General features: G+C 38.2%; 1 protein-coding gene across 2 annotated transcripts in view; it reads right to left on the bottom strand.

The window, feature by feature from the left end:
• Positions 1–4,218: 4,218 nt before the first annotated feature.
• Cbs (Cystathionine beta-synthase) overlaps positions 4,219–20,940 on the bottom strand; it is a 149,061-nt gene continuing 132,339 nt past the window's right edge. For both annotated transcript variants that reach the window (XM_067140996.2, XM_067140995.2), the window contains exon 11: positions 4,219–11,374. In XM_067140996.2, the coding sequence (XP_066997097.1) occupies positions 11,226–11,374 (149 nt within the window). In that variant the 3' untranslated portion in view covers positions 4,219–11,225. The remainder of the gene's footprint in view (positions 11,375–20,940) is intronic.

Below are 20,940 nucleotides of genomic sequence, written 5' to 3'. Positions count from 1 at the left end.
TTCCCCTGATAAAACCCATCTTTCAGGTACCAAATCATGTGCATCATGCCCATAGTCTGGGCATTATTCGTGCTGACTTTGACGTGTATTTTAGTTTCCTGTCTAGAGTGGTTTAAGTAGGGAAAGTTTAATTGTAACCACCTGATATTATAAGTGAATTTATATTTTAAAGACCTTACCTAAAATCTACTAGCAGAGGAATTGCACAATAGTGGACATGTATTATTGTAGCTTTATATTTCATTGCTTCATTAATACAGTACTAACAATGGAAAATTCATTAGTAGTTTGAAATGGCTTTAGAAATGTTTAGATCAGTATAATACACCCCCCCCCCCCATGTCATTACAGCCCTTGAAGGGCCTTGGCCTTCCAAGTGACCGCTGCTCAGCCCAAAGGCCTGCAGATTACGAGGTGCCGTGTGGTCAGCACGACGAATCCCCTCGGCCGTTGTTCTTGGCTTTCTAGACTGGGGCCGCTACCTCACCGTCAGATAGCTCCTCAATTCTAATCACATAGGCTGAGTGGATCTTGAACCAGCCCTCAGGTCCAGGTAAAAATCCCTGACCTGGCCGGGAATCAAACCCGGGGCCTCTGGGTAAGAGACAGGCATGCTACCCCTACACCACGGGGCCAGCCCAGTATAACAACACTATCAAAATGGACACCGCTCAAGAACATAATATTCTGAACTTGTGGAACAGAAGTAACATTCTATCAGATATTCAAAATACGAAGGCTTTTTTTTTTCAACTTCCGGAGGGTCATAAATGAAAGACAAGTGTACGTATCCAAATGAATTTATTACCAAATGTTAGGTACAAATGTGGTTACTTTTCAACGTTATCACCATGAAGGTTGAGGCATTTGTCATACCTGTGGACAAGCTTTTCGATCCCCTCTGCAAAGTATGTTGCCGCCAGTGAGTTCAGATAGGCCCGAACGTTGGTTTGAAGATCTTCATCCTCCTGGAACCTCTGCCATCCCAGCCACTTTTTCAGTCCCAGGAAGAGGTGGAAGTCACTCGGCGCTAAATCGGGACTGTACGGTGGGTGGTCAAAAACGTCGCACCGAAATTCCTCCTGCAGAAGTTGTTGGGTGACACGAGCACTGTGAGGGCGTGCGTTGTCATGAATGAAGAGGATTCCAGACGTCAGCATGCCTCGTCGTTTGTTCTGTATGGCCCTCCGCAGTAGTCATAAAGTCTGGCAATAAACAGCTGCATTGATCGTAGACCCCCGCTCCATGAACTCAACAAGCAACACACCTTTTTGGTCCCAAAAGACTGTAGCCATCATCTTCCTTTCATTGAAGGTTTGCTTAAACTTCTTCGGTTTGTTTGGTGAGTGCATGTGCATCCATTGACGTGAATGTTGTTTTGTTTCGGTGGTGACGTACGAAACCCAAGTCTCATCGCCTATCACAATTTTCTTCAACAAATCGTCACCTTCAGCCTCATAACGGGTAAGAAACGTCAACGCTGCTGCCATCTGGCAACTTTTGTGGTCATCAGACATCTTCGGAACCTATCGGGCGCACAATTTCCTGTAGCGCAGGTATTCTGTTAGGATTTTGTAAACAGATGACCTTGAAACTGCAGGAAATTTTTCACACAACTCGCTTATGGTAAACCTTCGGTTCTTGCGAACCTCTTGGTCAATTTCGTGAACAATGTCATCTGTAGCGACAGACTTGTGTCCTTGCCACCCTTCATCGTCAACATGGGTCCGGCCTTCTCTGAACTTCCTGCACCATTCACACACAACACCATCGTTCATAACGTTTGGACCGTATACTTGACTCATTCATTGATGAATGTCAGCTGCACTATTCGCTTCTGCTTGAAGGAAACGTATCACACTACGCACCTCACATTTGGCGGGAGCGTCAATAGTAGCGGCCATGTTTCCGTGCCAATACCTCGGCTCACACTGGTGTGAGGAAGTTGGCTGTGACCACGGGTAGACGGGAGGACTTGCACAGTCACCTTCCATGCGCGAACAGTTCCCACAGCTTGTGTGGCTCTTTACCTGCACGATCAGAGGTGGAAAAAAAATGCCTTCGTAATATGATTCACAAGTGTATGACTTATTTGAAAGGCACTGTTGCAGTATTTGACCCTGGAAGTAGACAGATTTCTTCTCTTCCTGCTAAGAAAATAAAAGGTTATTCAAAAAGATAGACTCAATTTAATTTGTATTTCATGAAATATACATCGGATTTGAACAATCTAGTTTCGTTGACAACAGATTATAAATGTTCAATATGTCCCCCTGTGCTGCATGGCAAACATCTAAGCGGTAGCCAAACTTGTTCCACATTTAAAAAATATTTAAAATATTATTAAATACGGCAAGAATAATCTTGTTTCCTTAGCCTTTAACTTTTGCAATAAACATACTCCTCTTAAAACTCATCATGTCTTGTGTTACTGAATGCACCGCAGCAGTGATACGGTTCCGCAGGTCGGCCAGAGTTGTTGGTAGAGGTGGGACATAAACCGTGTCCTCAACATAGCCCCACAGGAAAAAGTCACATGGCATAAGATTGGGTGATCTCGGTGTCCAGAAGTGTAGATCCAGGACTTCCTTTCCTATGCAACCTATCCATCGCCGAGGAAGGGATTGATTTAACAGTCTTCAGACATCGAGGTGCAAATGCAGCAGAACTCCATCATGTTGGAAAATAAGTCTTGTGAATCTTCGGTAAGTTGAGGGAAAAGCCATTGTTCCAAAATGTCCAGGTACGTTATTCCACTTACAGTGCATTCCGAAAAGAAAAAAAAAAGTCCATACACTTTTGTTCGTGATAAGGCACAGCTTCAGCGAATCTCTCTTGTGTTCGAATATTACATGGAGATTTTGCAGACCCCATATGAGAGTAGTGTGTTTATTCACGTGTCCACTAAGATAGAACATAGCTTCATTGCTAAAAATTATGCGCGATAGAAGTGCGTCATCTTCCTTCATTTCTAACATGTAACCACAAAATTCAATACACTTGGTTTGGTCATTTGGACGGAGATCATGTACAAGTGTAAGCAGTATGGCTTGTACACCAAACACTATCTCAAATGCCATACAGTTGTTTGGGATATTCCTAGTTCTCTACTAGCTCTATTGGTTGACTTGCGTGGACTATGAACATAACTTTCTACCATTCATCTGACATCATCCTCTGACACACTTGGTCGGCCCAAGCCTTTTCCTTTGCAGAGACATCCAGTTTCGTGAAATAGCATAACCTAACATATTATGCTTTTCCTAGTTGGTGATTCAATGCCAAATTGGAGACAAAAAGCCCACAGCATTGTAACTACTGACTCACATTTTGCAAACTCAAGAACAGAACAGAAAACCTTTTGCTGCATAGTAGCCATCTTATTCACAACTGACTGTGAAGCAAGACGGCGCAAGTACGCAAGCGGCAGTGTATGCAACTATCCCCACCCAAGCGGTGGTGGTTAACAAATCTACAAATCTTCCACTGTTCACTGGTATGTAGATTGTTCATGTTCAATGTATATTTCGTGTAATACAAATTAATTAAATTGGGTCCATCTTTTTGATTAACTTGTAACTTATATATTTAGCATGCAGTTTCTCTCTCTAAATATTGGCAACAACACTAAAAAATATCTCTACTGCATTTACTGTCTTGATATAGCTTGAATTCAGTGTTCCCAAGTATAAATAACTAACTAATGCATCAAAATCTGTGGGATACCACTATCTGTTTCCTGTGTATAGAACCATCACAAATTTCCTGTTGAGGCATGTTTAAATTCTTAATTTTATGTTTTTGATATTTCAATGTACCTTAATTTGTAAGATTACATATACTGAGTCTGTACTTATGTAACAGCAAGTTTATTCTTCTGTTGTATTTGTAGGCTGAGGACGACTTTGAATAAAGTCAAAACTGAAGTCCCTGAATTGGATTAGTTTATGGTAAAAACTATATCCAAAACTTACCGTAATGAGTAAATACTGCAACAACTCTGCTACAACCATTACATAAAAAAGTAATCTTGATACATGAGAACTATATTTTACCATAAAGGAAGTCAACAGTACCTTCAGCTCTCTTGTTTAACTTCAGGGTGTAAAGAGAGAATTTAGTGAGATATATTCCTAGTTTGGGTATGACATTTTCTCTGCATCTTACTTTCACCTTCTGTACTGATTACAAGGGCTTAATAACAAAGAATACTAGGTATTACATATTTATAATTTATTTGTATCTCATAAAATGTTAGTCACATGGCACTTTACATAAAATTTCAGTAATAAAATATAGTTAATAAATACATGGTTATAGAAAGTAATATCTTAAAGAAGCAGCCTGCAAGAAAAGGATTGAGATCAATACAGAATCACATACCAGTACATCACACATGCTCGCGCACACACGCACACAAAAACAACAATAACAATAACAACTATCCAGGCCACTAGATGTGACATACAGTAAATCTCCTGAAGCAATATGTAGGAACCTTCTTAAAAATGGGATAGGACACTACCACAGTATAATTAGTTCAGAGATGGGAGAGAAGAACAAAGGCACTTAAATTACACTAGTGTAAAATGGAAACAGAACACTGGGAAAAATAGATTCATAAAAACTTGACAGTAGGATAGGAAAGCTAAAACAATTATCAATGTCCCTTAGGCCATGGACCAAGCAGTGGTAATATACACTTTATAACCAATGTTATCATTAGCACTGTTCATGACTGAAGAAATATTTGTTTGTTGGTTCATGATCTATACAAGTCATTGAATTAATACTCATGCTTGGCGGGCAGTGTGTTTCATGAAATAAAATTTTCAATTGAGCAAATAGATTAGAGAAGTGTGCACAGTTCTGCAATGTTTACTGAGACATTCAGAAAAGCAAGAATGATTTTCTAGTCAGTCAAGAGGCAGAAATGTATGGTATGCATTATTTGAGTGGTTTCAGCAAATCTAATTACACTGTTACACCACAACTTTTCACAAACATTATAAGCAATCATTTACTATAAGCTAGGTTATATTCACATGCTCAGTGGGAATCACTGTTGTGATTCCAAAAGGTACCAAGAATTGGATCAGAGGAGAGGGGATGACAATGGGAAAACCTGACGATTGTACACATGTCCAGTCCAGAGTTAGCAATATGTTCCAAGCTGTCAGTGGAGAGATGGTGTGAAATTATATTAGTAGACGAATAAGCTTAAATGGAGTTTTAAAAATAGGAAAGATGAATATAAAGTCAGAATTAAGAGGAAAAATTGGGGAAAATATTTCTTTATAGGGAGAGAAATTAGGAAGAAACCAAAAACCAAACCCTATGGTGCAACAGCCTTGAAGAGCCATGGTCTACCAAGCGGTCGCTGCTCAGCCCGAAGGCCTGCAGAATACGAGGTGTCGTGTGGTGAACACGGCAAATCCTCTCAGCCATTAATTTTGGCTTTCTAGACTAGAGTCGCTATCTCACTATCAGACAGCTTCTCAACTGCAATCACGTAGGCCGATTCGACCTCGAACCACCCCTCCAATATAGGTAAAAGTCCCTGTCCTTGCTGGGAATCGAACCCAGGGCCTCCAGGTAAGATGCAGGCACACTTCCGCTATACCCTGGGTCTGGCAAGAGGAATTAGGGATTGGAATAATTTACTAAGGGAGATGTTTGATAAATTTCCAAATTCTTTGAAATCATTTACGAAAAACTAGTTAAACAAAATTTATAGCTAGTCTGCCACCCACCTGGGTGACAGCCCCAAGTGCAGATCAGTGGTGATTAACTGACTGATGGAAACTTCCATTACCTGTTGCCCTGTGCCACAGTAGGCTTAGTTCTGGCATAATGGTATGAGGTGCAACATCCTAGTTCCATGTTAAATGATTGTGGTTGGATCTTTGACCAGTACAATATATAATACATCAGAAATATCATTCATTTAACAATGGTATGATTCAGTTCTTGTGTGAATTGGAGTAAGATTGTACTAATACACAGACTTCTCAGAGAAGAGTATGTGTGGGACTAGAGAGGTCTCAGCATCTCCTGTCAACAGAACTGGTAATGAATCTTAGCTAATTACCTAAACAGGTCATAACAGAACATTCTTAAACAGGTTATTCCATATCTTAATATTATGGATGAAATAGAAGCATCATCTTACTGTCCAATAGAATATTTTGTCTTTTCTTCACTCATTAGACACAATCAGATGACTGTCCCAGTGCAATGTCAGGTCCATGTGGTCACATTTATCTGGCATTCAGTTTTCATTTTCCACCAGTGTATGAGCTATGACAGATATTAGAAATGGCCTTAGAGGATAGAAAAGACTGCTTTTTAGGGAAACTAAGTACAAATCTTATCTAATCCCAAGATTTCCTCGAATGTTACTTCATAGTGCTGTGAACTCGTGTCAGATTGTACATGTATGAGAGTTAGGAGGGTTATTTGATGATTGCCTCTCTTAAAGTAGTAGCTCCTAAACAAGGATTGTGGAATATGACAAAGCATACCCAAAATACTGAAACTGAGAACACAGTTTACTATGAATCCTGAGTTTTGAACTAGTTTTTTGCTAATTGCTTTACGTCGCACCGACACAGATAGGTCTTATGGCGACTATGGGATAGGAAAAGGCTAGGAATGGGAAGGAAGCAGCCGTGGCCTTCACTAAGGTACAGCCCCAGCATTTGTTTGGTGTGAAAATGGGAAACCACGGAAATCCATCTCCAGGACTGCCAACAGTGGGGTTCAAACCCACTATCTCCCGGATGCAAGCTCATAGCTGCGCGTCCCTAACCGCACAGCGAACTCGCCTGGTTTTTTAACTAGTTGCAAAATGTGGATCTTACAAGATATAAGATGACATGGGAGTAAAGATATCCAGCACCAAGGTTAAGGGGATGGTACCATGGATTCCTTCTGTTACTGGATTTGTGGTCCATTCAAACTGATATGAATATTACCAGCCAAAGCCTTTGACAACAGGGACATAAAATTTTACCTGAAGTTACATAGTGCTGCAGACTTGTTGGTGTGTACTTAGCCAATACAAACATGTCTATATGACTCATAGGAGTATGTCATCAACTTGAATGAATAGCAAATAAATTTTGAATGCATTCTTCCATGTACAATCAGTTGAGCACAACCCAGTAACAATCAGTGCTTTGCTGCATGTGAAATTTATGTGAACATGCATCACATGGTATGCCCCTTCTGTAATGTGTTGAACCTGAACTTATAGTGTTGAAGAATGTATGGTTGCAAACATTACAGATGCATACCCTTCTTTATAAGCCACGTACTAAGGGTTGTGGATGATTGAGCAGTGCCACACTTAACATCTATTACTTTGATCACAGGTTTGTCCAACCCTGAAAGTTTCATGGTTATTGTTGCTGGGAGTTTGTACTTTATGTACCTTTTCCTAATCTCACTGTAATACACTATTTTCTCCTAATCCCAAGTGATGTATCAAATAGCCAAATGCTGTTGCACATCACATACCATCTCAACAAAGGTTGACTATCTAATAAAAGTCATAAGTATAATATTTAAACTACATAGGCAGGAATAAAACTTATGGAGTTTTACTGTATGTCTAAGTTTTGGAATGCTTTTTTGGCCTCTGAAATGTAAGAAATTTTACATATGACTAAACAACAGATGTCTTTGATCATCAGAATATGCAATAGGTCATAATGAATTACATTTTTACATTTTTAACAGAGCATTGGTTGCTATGTTTCAAGGACACTAGATTCCAAATTCCATGAAGCTTGAACTATTAAGAGTTCAAACACTGTTATTGTACTGTCTTGTACTCCTACTAAAGTAGTCTATCAAGTCCTTGGACATCCACAGACATTATTACAAAATGCTTCCACTTTTAGTATCTACTTTTTATGGCAGGTATTTTACATGCAGCAACATGTTAACAACTTTCAAATGAGTTGATAACTGCAAGTAGATTTTTTGTAATCACATACAGTATACTGACTAAATGGAATAACAAGGTGATTTAAAAGCAAGTACAGTAACATGAATTGAAGAATTACTTATTTCAACTGACATCACTATACCTATATTGAAAAGAAGACTTAAAAATAGTTGCGAAGTAGATGTTTAATGTTATGGTTAGAAATTACAATTTGGGGTCGATGACCTTAGATGTTAGGCCCCTTTAAACAACAAGCATCGTCGTCATCATCATCATCATCATCAATTATTATCAAAAATTTGTTTGTATACACTTGTCCAACAAAGACAGAATATAAGCATCATAGTCAAAGTGGATGAGTAAAACCAAATGTACTGCACGATGTACAGCAAGTATATTAAAGATGCAAATGTCTATTGTATCATTGCCAAGGAACTGTAACTCGATACTTCGCTCCAGTTTTCTTTTTCTAGCTTGACTATGTCATTTGCTAACTCTGGCTTACATCTTCAGGAAATTTCCGTTATTTATAAACAAATCTACATGAAAACTAATAATAAAACTAAGACTGGAAAGGCAAGATGTGATTCAAAGAATTTTCATTAAATAACATCATTCAATATTAGAACAATCAGTGCATTTGGTGAAATTTAAAATTCCTTTCAAAGTTTTAATTTAACTGTATAACCAGGATAAATAGTATTTGTAGATATAAGGGAATGAAAGATTAAACTATGAGATAAAGAGCACTGACTTAGTCACATTCACAAAATAATTTGCCAAAATCACAGCAAAACATTCATACACAGGTCACTGTTAATAGTGAATAAAAATCTACGTCTGGAATGTCTTCCACAATTTCTTCACTCCTGTGTCCAATTTGAAATTCATCCCATTGTAAAACTCCACACTCCTGATATTGAATTTTACTGTCTGCCCTGAAGAATTCTTGTTTAGTTAAAGTGACTGTTTCTACATACACTATCAAAACTGAAAATGCGAGAAATTGCAGTTTACAGTGCAAACGGCTTTTAATGTACCCCATATATACTTTAGCTGTAAGTGAAAAAAATAACACAAACAATATTGGCTCTACATCACACAGACACAAGACAGGTCTTATGGCGATGATGGGACAGGAAAAGGCTAGGAGTGGGAAGGAAGTGGCTGTGGCCTCAATTAAGGTACAGCCTCGGCATTTGTCCAGTGTGACAATGGGAAACCACGAAAAACCATCTACAGGGCTGTCGACAGTGGGGTTTGACCCACTATCTATCAATGCAAGCTCACAGCTGCGCGCTCCTAACCGCACGGTTTAATTTGAACACATTTGTTCATATGGTTCTTTCACAGCCATTGCTACACCAGGATGGTCCTGTTAAATACTATTACTACATTTTCTTTAGCAATATTAGACTTACTTTATAACAAACTTATCAGCTGAATATGTTCAGGTTAATTTATGTATATTTTGTACATTATGCCATTTACCTGCTATAAATTTCAAAATGGATACTACTCTATGAAGATGCTCCAATTCTAACATTAAAAGAACAAACTTCTATCATATAAAAGAAAATTGTTTTGGAGTGTGGTTTTAGTATTGTTATGGACAATTTTATTTTGAAGTGATCCTGTATTTACCACAAGAAGGGAAACAAGGGTCAAAAGTACACAAATTCACTCTGAGAAGACTGCTCATTAGAAAGAGTAATCAAACTGCAGTACAGGTTCATATCACAACAATCTGCTGTAGACTGTTGGAGGCAGAAAAATGAATATGTAGACCACCAAAAAAGCAGCTTCTGATAGAAAGAATGTAAAGAATGAGATATGGGTAAAACTCCATTAAGGCTAAACTGTGGAGGATTGGAAGTAAGTTACAATTTTTAATCAGAGCCAATTTGAAGTTTGTGATCATAGTCACCCTTGCATGGGTAAAGAAAAATTTAAGAATAATGTTCTGGAGTTGGTTTGGCCACCAGAAGCCAGGCCTTTAATCCCAGCTGAAGGATTGCTGTACAGTGATCTGTATGTTTTAAAACAAGAGTTGAAAAATACTTCCTCCAAATCTCAAGTGTCACATGCAATAAATTCTTACACATTACAAATGCAAAAATAAGAAAAATTATTTTGTGAAAACCATTGCCACATATGTGATCACACATCAATCCAGTAAAAGACCTGTGACTATTTGTAGGAAGATAATGGTTGACACTAAATAACAAAAGGTGACCATGATCTTTTCCTCAGTCAATCTGACAAAGAAGATAAAATATAAAAACAAGTAGGCCAAACAGATGGAACTTGTGTTAAAACATATAAATACTGTTATCAAGAACAAAGTACAGCACCTCTTACTATTAAGGTATGATCCAGGACTGATTTTATTATGTGCTAAAATTTAAAGAAACCCTTTTCCATATGAAGACAAGGTACCTAGCTGGGGCAGTAATGGGTGCTCGGCTTGCCCAAAAATACATGGGTTTAATCCCCCCATTAGCAAGTCAAAAAATGAACAAACAATATTTCCAATTCTGGAGAGGTGCCCTGAGGTTTACTCAGTATACACCAGAAATGCGTACTAGGTTATTTCCTGGAAGCAATGGCGGCTGAGCATAGAGTTCTCTTGGCCACTCAATCCCACTTCGACACGTGGTTACAAACAGAGATGGATTTGTGTTTGCTATATCATGCCTTGATGAATTTCTGAAGCACACCAATATTCACTTGTAACTATGAAGAAAACTATGCATTCTTCTTAGTATCAGATGAAGTTGACAGCATGAAGAGGAAGAAGTTTAAAAGTATAGATTAAGTTGGAGATCTTATGTACCAATCATTGAAAATCAGTGAAAACTGTTACCAATCTGGAAAGTATAGGCCTACTGATGCTATAAAGTAATTTTTAATGTTGAATTTTACAATTATTTTAGTTCCTCAGTCTTTTCAAGAAACAAGCAAAAAGAATCTAAACTGAAAACTCCAGTGAGGAGTTGCATATCAATATTGTCAGATCACAGAAAAAAAAGATTAAATTGAACTACATTTTTTCAGTCTCCTTTGAACACAGTAGCAGTTTATATCCCTGTTATATAGTCAAGAATGTCAGTAACTCTGGAGGAAATAAACATTCACTCAGAAAAGCACTCCCTCTTTCTCACACATGAAAGGAACAACATGAATATCCAGACTTCGATATAAATATAAAGTAATTCAATGGTCCTAAGAAGTGATGTAGAGAATAGTCACAACTGATTTAAACTTCACTTCAATCTGACTCAGAGTTCTTCTTACTACTCAGTGGCGTGGTCATTTCTGAGCATGGATTTTCTGTCAAGGTGATGTAGTTCAGGAGATCAATAGGCGTCACTATTCCAATGATAATCTCTCGAGTCTCCACAGATTCCCGATTTGAATCTAAACATAAAAGACAGGTAAACATAAATATCTTTAACATCAAAAAGGAATCTTCCTAGATTGGAAGACAGAAAATTCTCACATAATCTCTGATGCAAGAGAGCCTTTAGTCAGTTTCCAAAAGCAAGATGATTCATGGGTAGTCTTCTGCCTTTGTGTAAAATATTTCACTCTCATCAGTCCTGATATAAACTTATTACTATCACAGTTCCAATTCTGTACATCATGAAGCAGAAAAGCATTAACAAGGGAACTATCTGGTTGCACCAGACCAATTTCAATGAAACTTGGCAGGATGATCAACTATGACATTGTAAACCTAATAGTAATAATACAAAATAATATTTACATAATTAACCACTCAACGTGGAGTGCCGTACACTGCACGCAGACACCCCATCACTCTCTGTCGCGGAGTGAAGTACACTGTACACGCGTAGCAGCTTCTGCTTTGTGTTTTTATCTAGCGAATAGTTCTTGAATTATTACAAATGTAATAAGATGTGTCTATATATGAAGCATCGATCTTTCATTGGATACATATATCTATTAACGATGTTTTACCGAATGACGATACAGAAAGTTTAGTTTCGTTAAACAAGGACAAGGATATAGAAATTGAGAGTGAAAGTAGTGGTTGTGACATTGATGTTGCTTTTCATATACGGAAAAATATCGGCCGTAATATTATTGATGGTGGGTTTGTGTGAGAAGACATGAATAATTACAGAGGGCAAAGGGAAATGTTTATGACAGATTATGGGTCTCAGAATGCTGCAAAGAACTGCTCATATCCTGTGTGAAGATTTTTCAGTTGTTTTCTACTGTCAATTTTGTAAAGATGATAGTAGAATAGGCAGATATTTATGCTCAACATCATATATATGTGGTCATACACTATGTTATTTCCGTTCTGATCGGGGGTAAATGAATGTGTACCAGTTACTGTGGAGGAAATGTATGTAGTTTATGCAGTGTGTATGTTAAAGAGCATAGTACAGAAACCTGCATTGAGATCTTATTTCTAAAAAAGAAAAAAAAAATAACCCACACCAGGTTCTAGCTACAGTAGAACCTCGAAAATTCGAAATCGATTAATTCACAATCTCGCCTAATTTGAAGCAGCTCTCATTCCCGGAAACATGAGGTACGGTCTTACATTTATTTAAATTGTTTAACTCAAAATACGGATAATTCGTAATTCGAAGAACAATGTCGGTCCCGTTACCGAAATTCAGACTTTTATTTCGAAACTGCCTTTACATTTTGAAAAAAAAAGTATTTTACGGAGTAATTTAAATTCAACATTTCTCCGCATTATGAAGGAAGGCTTCTTCCGGAACGCACAGGGGTAACTTTGCACACACTCACCCACTTCGGCGAGTCTACAGTGTGCTTCATATCTTCTAAGTTTGAGCGGAATCGTAATTATTTTGTATTTGGCGTTTTAAGGAATGCCACAATATCACATAGCAGGTAGTGTGCGGAGAGGTAGAACACTGGCAATGCCGACAGTTGGCGAAAAAGCATGGCTTATAGCCTATAATCAGTTCGTATGTACCAAACAACGTTGTCAATGCCGATGAAATTGCACTGTTTCTTTTATTTTTTTTAAATGCTGAGGCCAAACGGACTTACGGTTTTAAAGGAGAGAATTGCCAGCCGGGAAATGTACTGTGTTGCTATGCAGTAATACAGTGCACACAGAAGCGAGAGACTTCCTTTCCCAGTCATAGGAAAGTTCGAAAAGCCACAAGGTTTTAAGGGCGTCGGGCACTTTCCACGCAAGTACAAGGCATCTAAAAATGCAAACAGTACAGTAATCCAAAAGATAAAGCATTTGCTCAGGGGAGCCAGCATAATTTTTCCTCGTCTTTGAATCGTGTTTTTCTTCCTTTTGTTGCGTGAGGTTATGTTTGCCACCGTTTTATCCAAGTGAATTATTTGGATAATGTAAATGCACCTTGTTGGATACATTTCTGAAATAGTGTTTTCCATGACATTTGAAACGTTTAAACTGAGAATCAATGTGATTGCATGCATTAATGGGTCTTAGAAGTGCCATGGCGAGAAATCGTACAAGTATAGTCACTGTACTGTTGTATGTGGACAGAAGCGAGAGACTTTTCCCCCTCGTCATAGGAAAGTTCGATGATTTCACTGTGTGAGGTTATGTTTGTTGGTGAGTTATCCAAGTACATTATTTGAATACTGTAAATGCACCTTCTTGGATACATTTTGGAAATGGTTTTTTACTATGGCATTCGAGAGGTTTAAACTGTGAATCAAGACTAATTGCATGTAGTAACGGGTCTTAGAATATATTGTGACACCGCAAGGGCTGGCATTTCCGAATTATGTGTTGGCGGTTAATTCGAAATCACGTAATTTGAAGTTCGATTTCTGCGTCTCAACGACTTCGAATTAACGAGGTTTTACTGTACTTGGTTCAGCCATATCTCTTGTTCAATTTGAAAGCATCAGAAGATTCCTCCACTTCACTGACCTTAGGTAATTCCAGTAAATTACGCTGTTTATGTGTTTATGCACTAATAACAAACTGAACATTTTGGTCAAATTCATTGAACCGCTTGTCATTTACACCCAATTAACTAAAAGCCTGCACTCATAGTATGCTCCCGCAGCACAGGGTAGCCAGATAGTGAAAGTCGTCCCACGCTGAGAGGTTAAAAATTGTTATTTGTTGCTGCAGTTTTAAATGGAACATGATACTTGTCTATTGCAATGAAATTTGGTAGGATGATCAATCAATACATCAGAATGTTGCTGTATCCCTGCCGTTGTTATATAGGCTGTCCACAGCATGGCAAAATGAGTGACTTTCAACAGGAATCAGGCAGTTTCCTTATTTGTGCTCATAAAATATAACTTAATATCAATAGCATTGACATTTATGTATAGACGACCAAGATTTCATTCTACATAATACTGTATTTTAGCTTCTATTGTAAACTATACAGAAATATTAAAACCTAAGCTTCTGATATATTTCTAAACTCTGTTAGTAAAATAGGTTTGTAGAGTGTGGAATTCTGTCTGTGTTGTAAAAATCTCATTTTTGGTGTAAAATTTTATACAACTTAAAATAGAACTACTGGTGCACTTCTACAGTGCATATGCAAAGTCATTCTATGCTATCACCTAAGTATTCTGAGCAGTCTGGCTATTTTTCAGCAACTAAATATATAACACCGCAATCAATTCAACATCCAAATGCTTATTAAATTCAGTAATGTTAATTGATCATTCATCCAAGTTTAATTGAAATCTGTCTGATCCAATCCAAACAGTTCCCTTGTAAGGAACAGTTCTTGGAGAAATTTTCATTTTAAGAAACTATCAAGACCAGCTTACACATAATTTTACACTTTTGTCACTAGAGAAGGATAACGGGAAAACAATTTTAAAACTCCCTAAATAAAGTTAATTATTCTGATGCATTGCAATGTGCTAATATTAGAAAAACTCCCTCTTTTCTTATTACAAGGTTTTCTAATTTTGCTATTTGTTTTACATCGCAGAAAGGTCTTACAGCAATCATGTGATAGAATAGGCTAGGTCTGGGAAGGAAGTGATCATGGCCTTAATTAAGGCACTGCATTGCTAACTCACTTGGTGTTTAGTAGATGGCTCCCTAGTCTGAATAACCAGATAAATGAATCTCAGCCTCATCTCACAATCCTAGGTTCAAACTTTGCAGAAGTAGTTGGATTTTTGGAGGGCAGAAGTCCATATGGCTCTCTATGTTGTACAACGCAGGCATATAAAAGATTTCTAGCGACATGATCTAAGCTAATACAATAAAATTAATTCAAAACTTGGCAAGCAAGTTGTTCAATTGAACTGCCTTCGCAAGGTAGTTGAGGCCGTATAATTATCATCATTATTATGTTATCAAAATAATAGCAAGACAGTTTCTTTTTACTGTACTGTATTTGTCATGCCACACAAAATAATTTTTTTTCTGGCTATCTGTCGCAACCAGAGGATCGTAACATGTTCTCCCGTCCATTAATGTGGAGCGAACAACCCTGAGTGAGCCTCAAACCCACGACCACCAAGAAAGACATCCTGATAAACGTAATTAAATTTAGGGAATATGTATTCCAGCAATGTCAAGGAGGAGTGAAACACGTGTCAGTGTTATCAAGTGTGTGGCAGTTTTATTTAGCGCAAACAGAGAATTATTAAATGCATAAAATCAGTATAAAACAAAACCCGTAAGCCAAATGAGTGTAACATGGTGCAAACGTGTTAGCGTCTTGCTGATGCCAACCTGTAAGAAGGGCCAAGATTGCCATGTAGTCTTCCAACTTAAAACTCAGGGTATGTTTTGAAATAAATCAGAAAACCATTAAAAAAGGTGTGCATGCAAGTCTAGCAGGTAGCATGAGTGTTGAACGGACGGACCAATGAATAACCCGGAAGTTAATGGGCATAGTGGCCAGCTTAATGTGGTGTAACCAGATGACCATTCTAGAACACCTAATAAAATATAAAAGGGCTTAAATTACAGCATAATGGGGAGTTTCTGTAAGGCTTGGCAGAGCTGAGATCAAGAGTTCACCATAAGACTTGACAGAAGTGAGATAGAGGTCCATTTGCAATGTATAGTCCCCGAGTAGGGACACTGGTTCGCACTGCATATAGAAAAAGACAAAGTCAGATGATCTTACCATATAATTTAAAGGATTAGAAGGACTTTCACAAAAATCTATTGTATCATACGAAAGAAAGACTGACTATAAACAGTTTGGGAGTGAAGATGGGTCTTTCCTACCAGTTGTTGTTTGTGAATAGAACAATGAAACATTTTAGTAGTTCCTGTGAAGAATAAAGCAAAAATGTTTAATCTTTTATGGAGACACTCTAAAAATATAGTCTTATTTGAAGTACCAGTGTGATAAGAACAGGAAACCTCTAAGTAGGAGATGTAGTTAATGAAACAGTAGAAGTATGTGTATTGTCTTAGAGGGTGAAGAATTCCAAAGATATTCCCATCCCTTAGCAAGTTTGTGAATCAAGGACCAAAGTTCGACTCCGAAGGATTCCAATCAACTGAATGGTGGCATCATCGAGGAGATCCACATTTCAAGAGGGTAACTGGATTCTCAAAAAGGAAGAAAGAAGAAGGAAGTCAATGTCTACACCAGGCTGAGTAAATTGTATATTTTGTAAATATTTTACGGCTAAAATATAATAATTAGGTATTTAGGTTGTGTGTTCTCCCAGGATGGTAATATAGTAAGTGAGATTGAATCAAGGTGCCGTAAAGCTAATGCAGTGAGCTCGCAGCTGCGATCGACTGTATTCTGTAAGAAGGAAGTCAGCTCTCAGACGAAACTATCTTTACATCGGTCTGTTTTCAGACCAACTTTGCTTTACGGGAGCGAAAGCTGGGTGGACTCAAGATATCTTATTCATAAGTTAGAAGTAACAGACATGAAAGTAGCAAGAATGATTGCTGGTACAAACAGGTGGGAACAATGGCAGGAGGGCACTCGGAATGAAGAAATAAAGGCTAATTTAGGAATGAACTCGATGGATGAAGCTGTACGCATAAACCAGCTTCGGTGGTGGGGTCATGTGAGGCGAATGGAGGAGGATAGGTTACCTAGGAGAATAATGGACTCTGCTATGGAGGGTAAGAGAAGTAGAGGTAGACCAAGACGACGATGGTTAGACTCGGTTTCTAACGATTTAAAGATAAGAGGTATAGAACTAAATGAGGCCACAACACTAGTTGCAAATCGAGGATTGTGGCGACGTTTAGTAAATTCACAGAGGCTTGCAGACTGAACGCTGAAAGGCATAACAGTCTATAATGATAATGTATGTATGTATGTATAATAATTTTAATATAAATTACTTAGCATTTTTCTGTTGTTCTAATTAATGTGATTTAATTTTATAAAATTCCTAGTAATGAACGCATGTCCTCGGCCTGTCCAATCTTTCGAATCACGATATATCCCAAGTATTTCTGGGCCCATTCCTTTTGGGAGTTTTGCCCAGGGTTTTTAGGCCAAATGCTCACCCTGATTCCACGTGATATATCAAATGAAAATTCTAACTTGAGATCTGCTGGGATACAAACCTTGGCTGTCCACAAGGAAAACCAACAGCTAAGCCAATGTGCACTAATCATATGTTCCTCTTCTCTTAATAAAATACTGGTTTTCAACCTCAATTTTTGAAAAAAGTAACTTTAATTTTGGAAAAAGTAATTTTAATTCTGGAAAAAGCAACTTTAATTTTGGAAAAAAAGTAACCTCAATTTCAGAAAAGTTAACTTCTATTTCAGAAAAAAGTAATTTTAATTTAATTTCAGAAAAACAGCTTAACTCATAACACATGAAACATGAACAAAGCATTACTGTATCAGTGTATTATTTTTTTATTTTTTATTATTTATTTCATTGGTTCAGCATGGTGTGGATTATTGTAGACGACTGAGTGGCCTAGTAAGTGGCACTGATAATCAGGATACCAGCTGCTCCGGAATGGGAGTGGGCATCTCGGACATATTCTGAGCCATGGCCTTCCTTGTGCTCAGGCGCCTAAGGCTATACAGTCCACCGGTGGTCCATAACCTGTTTGAGGAGAGATCCTCACTTGGACTATGTGTACGTAGGGTAGCATCCTTCTTCATGAATTTACAGAGCTCAGAACATTTTGAGAAGCCTCGGAAGTATGGGAGTAACGCAGTTCCACTCCCATTTGATAGGCGAGGGACTCCTTGGAAACAAGCTGGCGAACTAAATGGAATTTGATGGGGAGCTATCAATATTAATTGGAATTATGGAAGAAAGAAAGAAAGTAGAATTGGTTGAGTCAGCAAAGAGGATGCAACTGGATGTGTTAGGAGTAAGTGATATTCGGGTAAGGGGAGATAACGAGGAAGAGATAGGAAATTATAAAATGTACTTGAAGGGTATTAAAAAGGGAAGGGCAGAGTCTGCGGTAGGGCTGTTCATCAGGAATACTATTGCACGCAACATAGTTTCTGTTAGGCACGTAAACGAGCGAATGATGTGGGCAGATTTGGCAGTTGGAGGAATTAGGACGAGAATTGTCTCAGTGTATTCACCATGTGAGGGTGCAGATGACGATAAAATTGACAATATAAAACTTGCTGTTGACCCTGACATCGTAGTCAGGGTCAATAGCAAGGATAGGATAGTGCCAATGGGCAACTTTAATGCGAGAGTTGAAAATAGAACTGAAGGATACGAAAGGGTGATTGGTAAATGTGGGGAAGATATGGAAGCTAATATCTGCTGGAAGCATCTGCTGGACTTCTGTGCTAGTATGGATTTAGCAGTTACGAATATATTCTTCAAGCATAACGCTATTCACCGCTACACAGGGGAGGGTAGGAGTACCAGATCCATAAGAGACTATATCTTAACCAACTTCGAATTCAGGAAATCCATTAGGAATGTACAGGTTTTTCGGGGATTTTTCGATGAAACAGACCACTATTTGATCTTCAGTGAACTATGTATCTCTAGGCCTAGGATAGAGAAAGTGAAATCTATCTGCAAACGAATAATGGTAGAAATCTCCAGAATGAGGAAATTAGAATTACATGAATATAATTTGTGAGAAGTTCCGAACAGTGAACAGTAAGGAGGTTCAGGATAGAGAAAGAGAATGGGTGGCATACAGGGATGCTGTAGTAGCAACAGCAAGGGAATGCCTAGGAACAACTCTGTGTAAAGATGGGGAAAAAGCGAAACATCCTGCTTTTTTTCAAGTTCCGATAGGCCATTCATAATAGACGTACTGAGATAACAAGATGATTTTATTACCAAAAGATTTGTAGTCTGCTGCGAGTGAGCTCAGGTAGGTCCTTACAGCTTCTTGAAGCTCTTCACTGGTAGCAAAGTATTGTCCACCTAACAACGCCTTCATTTCTCGAAAGAGGTGGTAGTCACTAGGTGCTAGGTCAGGACTGTAAGGTGGGTGGTCAATGACTTCCCACTTGAACGTTTGGAGAAGTTCTTTTGTCTCATTGGCACTATGCGGTTGTGCATTGTCATGGATCAGAATCACGCCAGATGAGAGCATGCCTCTTCGTTTGTTTTGTATCGCTCTCCGGAAGCGACGTAGGGTCTCACACTAGACTTCCTCATCTGGCATAGACTGGCGGCAGACTTCCTTGCAGAGGGTATAGAAACACTGGTCTCTCGTTACGACAAATGCCTCAACCTTCATGGTGACTATGTAGAGAAATAAGTAAGAATATATAAATCTTTTGGTAATAAAATCATCTTGTTATCTCAGTACTTCTATTATTTATGGCCTATCGGAACTTGGGAAAAAACAGCCCTCGTAAATCCATGTCTTCAGCAGTCATCAAAATATAATTTGAGTTCCCTTTTGTAAAATTTTCTTGTAAACATTGAGGATCGAGGAATGGCATCACACAAGCAACCACTAATGTTCGTTTTTATTGTGAAGTGCTCATACATTACGAATAAATGTCAATCCTTGTTTTAAATTGCGTTTATTTTTGTGTTGTCGTCAGTCCTATCCTTAAATGCCTCTAATACTGGAACAGCCCGCAAACGAACCGCCCAACTTGGAATTTCTCTTGTTGCTCGCTGAGTTAGTCAGGGAAAATGGGGGCAGTATCATAAAGCTTTTACGCAAGTTTCTAGATTATAATGTTTCAAAGTTTTTTTTAAAGCTTTTTATATATGAAGTTATCTTGTTATGCGGTATATACCAATCATGGTGAAGACATATGAAGAAAATGGGACATGGATGAAGGTGTACATATAACCCTATCCACTTACAGAATGCAATAAAATTTGTCTGACAGGGTAAAATGAGTATCTGGAAAGCATCCAAACAGTTCGCTATACGATACACAACACTTGATGATAAATTAAAGAACAGATACTCATACAAGGTGAATGCACTTACAGCATTAACCAGGGAGGAGGAAAACACTCTTCTCGAAGGGCTGTTGCTATATGCTAGGTGGGATTTCCCGCTGAGAAGTAACGATACGCATATCGTCCAGGGTTATCTGAATCACGTTGGGAGGTTGAGGATAGATTTGCAGATAATTGCCCAGGTTAGAATGGATTCATGGTTTTCTGAGGAAGAATCACAAACTCATGGTGAGAATCGGGAAGAACACCAAAAGAGCCACAGCAGCTGTTACAAGAGATATTACTATAGACTATTTCCATAGCTGCAAAACACACTGGAAGGAGTCCCTGCCTCAAATATTATAAATTATGATTAAACAAATTTCTGTGATGACCTGGGGCATGCGAAGTTAGTTGTGAAACATGGCATCAACAAACAGAGGGAATTTTAGACTCATCAAAAATGAGTATTAGGGATGGGACAGCGTTACCATCATTCACCATCTACAAAAGTAAGCACCTATAACGTGGGCAGAAGGAGGGATAAAAATTTGTGATTAGTGCATCTTCAACATAACATTTTTATCTGTTTAATATGTCTGATTTATTTATGTTTTAATTATGTTTTACTTTACTGATTAGCAACCTTGATATTTAACA

The sequence above is a fragment of the Anabrus simplex genome, chromosome 2 (assembly GCF_040414725.1).
Source record: "Anabrus simplex isolate iqAnaSimp1 chromosome 2, ASM4041472v1, whole genome shotgun sequence".
Classification (NCBI taxonomy): Eukaryota; Metazoa; Arthropoda; class Insecta; order Orthoptera; family Tettigoniidae; genus Anabrus; species Anabrus simplex.
This window is presented reverse-complemented; position numbering and strand designations above follow the sequence as displayed.